Source organism: Eurytemora carolleeae, unplaced genomic scaffold (assembly GCF_000591075.1).
Source record: "Eurytemora carolleeae unplaced genomic scaffold, Eaff_2.0 scaffold1398, whole genome shotgun sequence".
NCBI classification, from domain to species: Eukaryota; Metazoa; Arthropoda; class Copepoda; order Calanoida; family Temoridae; genus Eurytemora; species Eurytemora carolleeae.
The window spans coordinates 54,208-65,203 of record NW_019397284.1 but is presented as its reverse complement, the minus strand read 5'-3'; the positions used below and the strand labels follow the sequence as shown (position 1 = coordinate 65,203).

The 10,996-nt window shown below is 30.9% G+C and overlaps 1 protein-coding gene across 1 annotated transcript; it reads left to right on the top strand.

The window, feature by feature from the left end:
• Positions 1 to 211: 211 nt before the first annotated feature.
• Positions 212 to 9,106, top strand: LOC111713254 (uncharacterized). The gene is made up of 6 exons (XM_023488087.1): positions 212 to 331; positions 3,932 to 3,976; positions 5,325 to 5,396; positions 6,938 to 6,975; positions 8,449 to 8,539; positions 8,871 to 9,106. Exons 1-6 carry the CDS (start codon positions 252 to 254, stop codon positions 8,929 to 8,931), a joined length of 387 nt encoding a protein of 128 aa, XP_023343855.1. The 5' UTR covers positions 212 to 251; the 3' UTR covers positions 8,932 to 9,106.
• Positions 9,107 to 10,996: the final 1,890 nt, after the last annotated feature.

Genomic DNA, 10,996 nt, shown 5'->3' with positions numbered 1-10,996 from the left:
AAAATAATAATTTAAACCAAAAAAATTATGTTTACAAATTTGTCATAAATCATTTATGAAACCCAAGATCCTAAAATGGGGTTTACGACGATACTCATTATCTAGGGCTCTGGAGCCTATTAATAATATTTATCCGTCCAAATATACTCTGCGATGCTGACACCTCATATGCGTCACATACGCCCATTAATCTTCCAGTTCCTTTCTTTGCGTCAGGGCTAGAGCAACACTTTTGAATCATATGTTATACGATGATGTTAAAATTAGTTTTAGTATTTATCAGTTTTTCAGTTCATACTTTGTATGGAAATGTCTCAGTACAACTTATTAGGCATGTATGGTTTAATTATTTGGGACTTAAAACGCTTAAAAATTGGAGCACATACTAAAATATATACCAATGAAAAATAAAAAACTATTGAATTATCGAAACATAACATGTTAAAAAATATTAATGAAAAAAAAATATATTTAAGTTAGTTTTTTTTACCCTCCACTAATGACTGGTTTTTTATGAATTTGTTTTATTCTTTTATATGCTTTTAACCGATGTTTTTGTAGCATATATGTTCTTATTTGTTTAATATGTTTTATATTTTTTATATATAACAAGAATTAAAAGACGATTGAAATTTCGTATTTGATCTCTGAAACTTATTATTTGACCTGGAATTTTCAAGTTTTTTATTATTTTCTTTGTATCATCAAATTAACATATAGGTAACCTGTGTACTGCATGGTGCACTGTATAGTGTACTGTATGGTGCACTGTATAATGTACTGTATGGTGCACTGTATAGTGTACTGTATGGTACACTGTACATCATACTGTACTGTATAGGGAACTGCACTGCATACTGTACAGTAAAGTGTTCATCATACTGTACTGTATGGTGTATTTCATAGTGATTTGTATAGTGTACTGTAAAGTGTACTGTATATTTTACTGTGTAGTGTACTGTATGGTGAACTGTATAGTGTGCTGTATAGTGTTCAGTTTAGTGTTCTCTAAAGTCTACTGCATAGTGTAATGTATAGTATACTGTATAGTGTACTGCATAGTGTAATGTATAGTATACTGTATAGTGCACTGCATAGTGTAATGTATAGTATACTGTAAAATGTAATTTGTCTGTTGTATAGTGTTCTGTTTAGTGTAAACTATAGTGTACTGTATAGCGTACTGTAAAATACACTGTAAATTGTACGGTATAATGTACTGTAAAATGTACTGTATAGTAATGTATAGTGTACTGTATAGTGTACTGTAAAGTGTACTGAATAGTGGAATGTAAAGTGTGATGAATAGTGTACTGTAAAGTGTACTGTATTGTGAAAAGTATAGCTTAGGCTATAGTGTACTATAAAGTGTACTGTAAAGTGTACCTTAAAGTGAACTGTTTAGTTTTCTGTTCAGTGTACTGTAGTATTCTGTATAGTGTACTGTAAAGTGCATATTGTAAAGCGTACTGTATAGAATACTGTATAGTGTATTGTATACGGTATAGTGTATTATATACGGTAAAGTGTATTGTATACGGTATAGTATACTGTAAAGTGTACTGCATAGTGTTTGTAAAGTGTACTATATTTTGTACTGTATAGAATATACTGTGTACTTTATAGTGTACTGTATACTGTACTGTAATGTGTACTGTAAAGTGTACTTTAAAGTGTTTTGTATTGTGTATTGTAAAGTTTTCTGTATAGTGTACTGTACAGTGTAATAGTGTATTGTATACTGTAAAGCGTACTGTATAGTGTTTTGTATAGTGTACTGTATTTTGAACTGTATTGTCTAAATCTATGTAAGAAAGTCCCGGGAAAAAAGTTTCTGGAAAAAACCTGGAAATAAAACTTTGGAAAAAGTCAGAATTTTTTCTAGTCCTTGGAAAAAAAAGTCACTGAAATAAAGTCCTGTGTTTTGGATTCCTAGGACTTTTTTCCTAAAATAGTATGGGGGCTGTCAATAAAGTTTCGGGAAATGAGATCACAGGAAATAAAATCCTAAGGAAAATATATCCGAAGAAAAAAAACCAAGAAAAAAGTCCTAAATCTTGTGAAAATGAAGTCGAGCGGTCGAGCCTAAGACATTTTCATAAGAAAGACTTTTTTACGCATCTATACTTTGAATATAGTTATCCGTATAGTGTAGTGTAAAGAGTACTATAAAAGTACTGTATATTGTACTGTATCGTGTGCTGTTTAGTGTACTGTACAGTGTTCTGTATTGTGTACTGTAAGAGTACTGTACAGTGTACTGCATTTTGTACTGTATAGCATCCTGTATAGTGTACTGAATAGTGTACTGTATAGTATCCTGTATAGTGTACTGAATAGTGTACAGTAAAGTATCCTGTATAGTGTACTATATAGTGTACTGTAAGTATACTGTATAATATAATGTATTATGTACTGCATAGTGTACTGTATAGTGTACTGTATAGTGTACTGTATAGTGCACTATATAATTTCCTGTTTAGTGTACCGTATAGTGTACATTATAGTGTACTGTTTAGTGCACTGTATAGTGAAATACTGTATAGTGTAATGTATAGTGTACTTTATAGTGTATTGTATAGATTGTTGTGTAGTGTACTGTATTTTGCACTGTTTAGTCCAACGTATTTTGTGAACTAAAGAATAACCGCCAAAAAGGTTCATTGAATAAAAAGTTTTCCGAAATAAAGTCCTTAATAAAATCCTACCAGTTTTTTCCAGACACTTTTTTTCCTGTGACTTTCTTACATAGATTCAGAGTGTAAAGAGTACTGTATATGTTATGAATATTGTACTGTATTGTATGCAGTTATAGTAAACTGTATAGTGTACTGTGCACTAGTGTACACTGTACAGTGTACTGAATCGTGTACTTCATTCATTCTTCATTTTACCTTTTTAAACATCTAATTTTAAATCTGGTAATTTAATTTTTTTTTTCATTTTAACTTTTCAAAAGAACCTACAAAAAAGCATTAGTTTTTTATTTTAAACATAAATAATTAAAATAACTTAGAAACATTCAAGAATGTAATGCAAGGAAAGGTAATTGCAGTTGCGTATACTATACGTACATATTGAAACCAGTTCTCTCTGGGCGGAATTTGTAAACAAGAATAGATGCCTCAGTGTTCGTTTAATATCCGAGGAGGTTAAAAGCATTTTATTTTGATAATATTGATAATTCACATAATAGTTTCCTATAACCAGAATATTTCATTGATTATTTATGTGAAGGATGGATCCCATTTCAGGCTTCGACATCCGTCTTGTGTTTACATTACTGCCCAGTGTTAGTACACTGCAGTACAAAACATGCGTACACTTCTGAAATAACTTTCCTTGCATTAAATCCTTGGAAACATTTAGATGTATTAAAAAATAGTTTGTGAGCACTGAGCATACAATGGTAAGCCTATATACCAATATATTATAGACGACATTTTATTGAAGCTTTGCTTACTTTCGAGCTTGCAAACATATTGTTTTATGACATATTATGGGATAACTTTAAATAATAAAACATAAGAAATTTAGATTTATTTATTTATTTGTATTTTTTGTGATATTTAACCCAGATATGACACAGCTGGATAAAATATGCAGTACGCACTTATATAACATGTGTACTGCACGTGTACTAAATATCGATCGTGCTTAAATTTAGGGTATACACCCCCCCCCCACACAGTTTATTTAAGAATTTTTCTTTATGTTTCACTACATGTAAAACCAATCAATTTTGTGTCATAAGAAAATATAATTTTGATGACAGCACAAATTTATGCCCGTCAAACTCACAACTTCCCTTTGTTTACATGCAAGGTGAATAGTAGGGAGAACTGCACTAGAATGTCGCCTATATTATATTGGTAATTATGCTTACCGCTGTACTCAAAAATTAATTCACAAATGTCATTGATTATTTTAGTGGTGCTCAATGCAAATCTGATCACGAATGCCCTCCAATTTATAGGTAACTTTCATTCACTTTAAAAAGGGTTTTTGTTTTAATTTGCATTAAAAAAGGTCTGTCAAGTTCTTTATTGGACTTTTCAAGCTTAGGGCTGGGCAAAGTTTTAAACAAAATTTTCAATTAAAAACTAACGGATTTTTTTTTCTTTAAAAACGCAAACGTTGAATTATTTTTAAATATTCCTTTCCAAATCCAAATCATTTTTTGCAAATTTGCAAATTTGTTTGCAGATTCTAAAAGTAGAGCACAAGAGCTTTCCAATGATGTATCATTTGTCATATTTGGACATCAAACATGGGATTTAGAGGGGGGGGTAAAATTGACCCCCCCCCCAGCATATCCTGGTTTTCAAGTACCCCAGCAGAGATAGGCTTAAGAACAGAACCCCCTCATTAGACTATAGCAGGGCTGGACAAAAATCTGTTTATAAAGAAAATTAATGCTTATTCCAATAATGATCGAAAATGCTTTAATGCAAACGAATGAAATGGGAAAAAGTGCTTTAATTATGGACAGCTTTAGCCAACCCCATTTCAATCTTTTTGAATGACCTTCTCTGTTTTATAAATAATATTTTAGTCTGCAAAATAGTTAAATATCCTGTGATAAAACAAGTCAAAAAATGTCAAAATTTTCAAAGTTAATTAAAGTTAGATAGAACGTATTTAAAATAAAGTCATTTTTTGTTGATTAGCATATTTAGTATAAGTGTAAAATATTGTAATTTTAAGCCTTTTTTAATCCTTTTTGTACTTTAGGACATTTTTCAGATAGGTAAGTGGCAACTTTAGTCAATTTAAAACATTTCTTCAACTTGGACAATTTATAATATTGGACATTAACTTTCAACAGTTTGTAAATTCGGATTTTGATTGGAAATGTTGTTATGTAGACAAGTTAAACCAAATTCCAATAGTTCGGGGGGAGGGGTTAGGGAGGGGGGGTATTTAACTGTGACGTATCAGGTTTGCTCAACAACTGGTTTATTTTACATAAACTGCATTCGTCCCGTCCCAAGAGAGTTCCGACCTTGTTTTGAAAGATATGGTAGATCCCTGGTGGTTCTGATGCATCACAGATTGGTTTCATAAATTTAACAAATCCCCCCTGCACCTTGGTTCTAAACACTTGGTACCCAATGCTTCTGGAATAGGAAGACGACTTTTTGACTCAAATTATAAACGACACAGCAATTATAAACAGCAAACTCATTAACTGGATAAGTGATTTAATATTTTACTAGTAACACTTATTGCATTGTAACAATATAAATTAAACTAGATTATTGCTATTATGTCGTCTTCCCATTATGCAGTTTTCTGGTTCTCACTGTATATGTACATTGTAGGAAATATACAAGCTGCTCGGGAGGAAATACACTCCAGTCCTGCCAGGAATACAAATCAAGCATTGGAGCCAGGTAGGTAAATTGGAGCCAGGTAGATAAATTGGAGCCAGGTAGGTAAATTGGAGCCAGGTAGGTAAATTGGAGTTAGGTAGATAAATTGAAGCCAGGTAGATAAATTGGAGCCAGGTAGATAAATTGGAGCCAGGTAGATAAATTGGAGCTAGGTAGAGAAATTGGAGCCAGGTAGATAAATTGGATTAGGTAGATAAATTGGAGCCAGGTAGACATATTGGATTTAGGTAGGTATATTTTAGCAATGTAAATATACTGGATCCCGGTAGATATATGGGAGACATATTGGAGCCATATTGGATCCAGGTAGATATATCGAACTAGTCGTAGCAAGTACAACTACTTTTATCAACTCTGTTCCCAATTTCCTTTCCAAGATAAAACTTTAATCTCCATCCTTTCCCCTTTTTGTTTTGCTAATAATAATTTGTTTATGTTGAATGAAAACAAAACCCTAGAAAACCAAGACGAAGAGTAATTCGTGCTATGAATAAATAATAATTACACGGAGAGAAACTAAATGGTAAACTCATTAAAAATTTAGCAACTGTTACCTCACCACAGACTAACCTTAAAACCTAATGGCTAATATATCTTTTTATTTTCTTGGTAAACATTATTGAACACTTGCGACATTTTCGTCTTTTTAAAATGTGTCTTCAAAGTCAACAAAATATTTTTAAAAACTGTTCTGTATTGAAGTATTTCACTATAACAAAAACTTTAAGATGTAATAAATGTACATTTATTTAATCTTTATACTCTAAAAGCAGTTATTTCAAAAATCATTAAAATTAGTCTTAAGTCCTTATCATTATAATTTAGCAGAATTTAAGGTTGCAAATATGATAAGGTTGCACAGAAATATAGATTTAATTCATGAATGATGAGTTTAATCAGTTACTTTATATTTTAACATCATTAGAGGCTGCATTCATTTAATTTTAGTATAAAACAGGTTAAGAGTCAGACAGGAAGTAAAAACCAGTTAGATAATAATGGCCAGATCCGGCTCAGGCAGTATTTGCTCTGAACCTGTTCTACGTCTAAAAGTTTACATCATAGAATACATACATTAAATATGATAAAATAGAGGTCACTTTCTGTATACAAATATATAGAAGGACACAGATTAGAATGAGCTGATGATAGGTAGATATTCTAAACTTGATTATGTTAGATATTGAGCCAACTAACTCACTATGATCTAATACCTAGATATGAAAATTATGTAACACCATTTGAAACAGAGACAATTGTTTAAAATGTATTGCTAACAAAAATTACCTAAAATGCAGCATTATGCCTTTGACTGTGGTTATCTTATCAATTCCAATGTGATTGTTTCAGATTTAATCTTTGAACAAATTGTGATGGGTAAGAATTTAGAGACGAATGTACAAAATTCGATCATTTAAAAATAAAATTCAAGGCCAAATCAAATTTTATTTTCAAATTGTCATATTGTTGATTTTTACAGTGTACGGTGTACACGTTGATCAGCTTAATATTTTCAAATCTTATTTAAAATATTTGTTTAGATGTGTGACACAAGCTGATGGTCTTTGCCAGATTGGAAGTAAGTTTTATATAGAAAAAGTACCAAAACTTTCAGTAATGTCTCTATTTTTGCAGCTTATAATTATTAAAAATGATCAGGGGCCCTTTTCTAGAATCAGATCTGTTGTAAATTTGAAATCTCATGAGTGACAATTTACAAGTTAAAAAAGAGTAGACGATGAGAATTTGATTGTATTTTGGTAATTCAACATCCATAGACCTGAACAATTGTTAGGTTTTAACCTGCTGGTACTAAATATCAATGTAGAATCACTGGTTTGTAATAAAGTATTGAATATTATTATTGAGGCCTGGCTGACTTTAATCTGCTGGTATTTAATATCAATGTAGAATTATCACTGGTTTGTAATAAAGTATTGATATTATTATTGAGACCTGGTTGACTTTAACCTGCTGGTATTTAATATCAATGTAGAATTATCACTGGTTTGTAATAAAGTATTGAATATTATTATTGAGACCTGGCTGACTTTAACCTGCTGGNACACGGTCATCCTTTAGCATCTTCCCTCTCGAGACCCAGTCATCGCGATGACAAAAATCCTCGGGGGTAAGTACAAATGCATCCTTGAGGGAGTACATTCGTGAGATGAAAGTCCCAAGTCTTACTACCTCCGCGTTAAAGAGGTTCCCGTCATACCCCGCGCAAAAATGGCCTGACTGTTACTTTAATCTAAAAAGGTTTTCTAGACCGAATTTAAAGAATTTGAGCCGTGTCGCTGTACTGTACTGTACTGTACTCTACTGTACTGCCGGTACACATTTGAACCAACAATCGAATTAAAAGATTATTGAAGGATTTGAATTGGTGATTTATAATATTTAAACCGACAGTAGGTGGTTTAGCTAGGTCTAGAATTGGCTAAAATTATTAAAATTCTGAATTTGGTTATTTACTTTAATACGACTGAAAGGATGAGTGGGTCAATAACACCGTTTTGATAAAATTGTTTTTTCCAAATAGTGTTTCTGATTTCTCATATTTTTCCTTTCTTCAAATGTTTCTTCTGTCAATTCTACAATTTATTTTATTTTTATTTACAATATAACTATTTCAGTATATTGCATTTGTTTATCCTTGCAATATTTTATTTTGGCAACTTTCTAAAGGGGTGATGAATGATGATGATTTAAATTATGTCAGAATTAATTTTAAATCCCAATTTTTTTCATTTCCAAGAGTGGACACCCTTTTTGCCAATTTGGAAAAGGAATTGAGTTTTAGCCACAAATTCAAATGTTCTGATCCCTATATCATTGCAACCCAATGGTGTAAACCTGTGATATTTTAAACTACAACTATTTGATCAAACAGAATTCATAGTTTGAAATATTTAAGATTTACGACATCGGGTCACAAAGATATAGGGGTTAGAAAAACAGAGTTTGTGGCAAAAACTTAATTCCTTTACATTTGAAATTCAGCATCAGTCATATTTAGTAAACATTCTCTGTAAATGTGTTTTTCTAGATTTACTAGGAGCTAGTGAGAGATGTATATACAGGCATTGTGCAGAGTGCTTTACTCCAGAGGATTGTGGGGGTACATGTGCAGTCTGTAGGTCAGATAATAATAATAATAGTAAAAATAATTAAGTTATTAATCAAAGATATAATATTATTGATAATAATAATGAAAGATAATGATAATGATAAAATTAATGATAATAATAATGATAGCAATGAAACAAATGATCACTATAACAATAATAATAAACACGCCAATTTTTTTTATATATTTTTGTTTTATTGCTAAATAAAAAATATTTTTAAAATTTTTAAAATTAAAGAAATTAAATAATTAATTGTCTGAATAATATGGATTGGTAATTTATATGGAAATAAAAATCTAAAGTTTTCAATAAAACAAATTGTCATTCTACAGTTTTGCAGGTTTAATAAGTGTTACAATGCGTGCTCTGGAGGCTTCAAGTTTTTTTTTCAAAGAAAGTAGTAATTTGTTTAAATGGTGTTTTGATAGAACAGATTTGGTTACAATTGCCATTTACTTGAAGAAAAAACGAAATCAATTTCAATTTCTATTGATTTTATTTTTTTTTTGAGAGTAAATAACATGTATATAAATAGTAATACAATTTTGCTGTACACAATTCCTTAAAATATATATATTTATTGTGAATGTTTTATGTGTATCAGTTTGTTATGTACATTATCAGTTTGTTATGTACAGTATTGCATGTTTGTTGTTAAATAAAAAAAATTAAGTTTGATGTTTTTTTCTCTCACAAGAACAAGATAGACTTTTTAAAGCGAGTGTTGAAACATAAATGTAAGTCTAAGAGATGTAATTTAGACTGTTTCAATTGATCCCCTGCCCTGGATAAAATAGAAAAATGGACGTATATCCCGTTGAAATGAATGGATAGGGGGCCATTTTGCCCAAAACCCTCCACCCCAATGCTAGAAAAAAACCTACTGATTAGTAATTTTTGTTTTTTAATCTGATCCACCAATTGAAAATTCATTTGCTCTGGGACTGAATTGAATGAATTTGAACAACTTACCGCCATTTTAAATCATGATGAGTTGAGACAAGTCTTTTAACTACCTACACCGCAGGTTTAAATCGTTTAACTACCTACACCGCAGGTTCATATTGTTAAACTACCTACACTGCAGGTAAATCGTTTAACTACCTACACCGCAGGTTTAAATCGTTTAACTAACTACACCGCAGGTTTAAATCGTTTAACTACCTACGCCCCAGGTTTAAATAATTTAACTACCTACGCCGCAGGTTTAAATTGTGTAACTACCTACACAGCAGGTTTAAATCGTTTAACTACCTACACCACGGGTTTAAATTGTTTAACTACCTACACCGCAGGTTTAAATCATTTAACTACCCACAACGCAGGTTTAAATCATTTAACTACCTACACCGCAGGCTTAAATCGTTTAACTACCTACACCGCAGGTTTAAATCATTTAACTACCCACAACGCAGGTTTAAATCATTTAACTACCTACACCGCAGGTTTAAATCGTTTAACTACCTGCACCGCAGGTTTAAATCCTGAATCACTGATTCAGGTTTAAATCATTTAACTACCTACACAGCAGGTTTAAATTGTTTAACTCACTACACAGCAGGTTTAAATCGTGTAACTACCTACACCACGGGTTTAAATCGTTTAACTACCTACACCGCAGGTTTAAATCATTTAACTAACACAACGCAGGTTTAAATCGTTTAACTACCTACACCGTAGGTTTAAATCCTGAATCACTGATTCACTCTCCATTGTATCACCTTAAACCGCATGAATCTTTAACTTTGAATCAAAGATTCAGAATTTGAATAGGCAGTGGCCGTTGAACCACATCTCGCGACTCATTATATCCAATCCCTGATAAGTATTTTTTGAACAGTGAAGATAAATAAGTGTCAATTATTTTCTGTCGCCTTAGTGTTTTATTATTCATATTAATTACCAAAACATATTTTAATAATTTAGCATAAAAGAATGATCTGCAATTTATTAAAAAACCATGAAAATTATTTAATTGATAGTTATGAATTATAATTGTAATGTTTAATTTAGCTAAAATCATAATAAAAGAAGGAATTCTCAGTTGAAATTCAAATCCGTCACAAAGAGTTTATATTATTAGAACAGTTAAATCTCTGATTACCAAGTATATAAAAAGTGGCAACAAACTATTATTGATATTTTTCCCCTCAGTTCTTAAAGAAACTTCTGACGTAATTTAAAGTAATAAACTTGATGTAAACATTTGTCGATATCATGAATAAGATAATATTATTCATTAGCCAAACTATTATCGTGTTCATGGTTGAGGGTTCACTTTAAAATTAGTATCATTGTTAAGATTTAAGTTTCCAAGAATAGATAATAAGATACTCCAACAGCGTTTTAATAGATAAAAATAATTTTGCAGAAAGGATTTTTTTATTGATTATTAATTCTTCAGATTGATTTTATATTATTGTTTGAAGTTTTTCTGTAAATTTAATAAAAATGCATAAATGACAT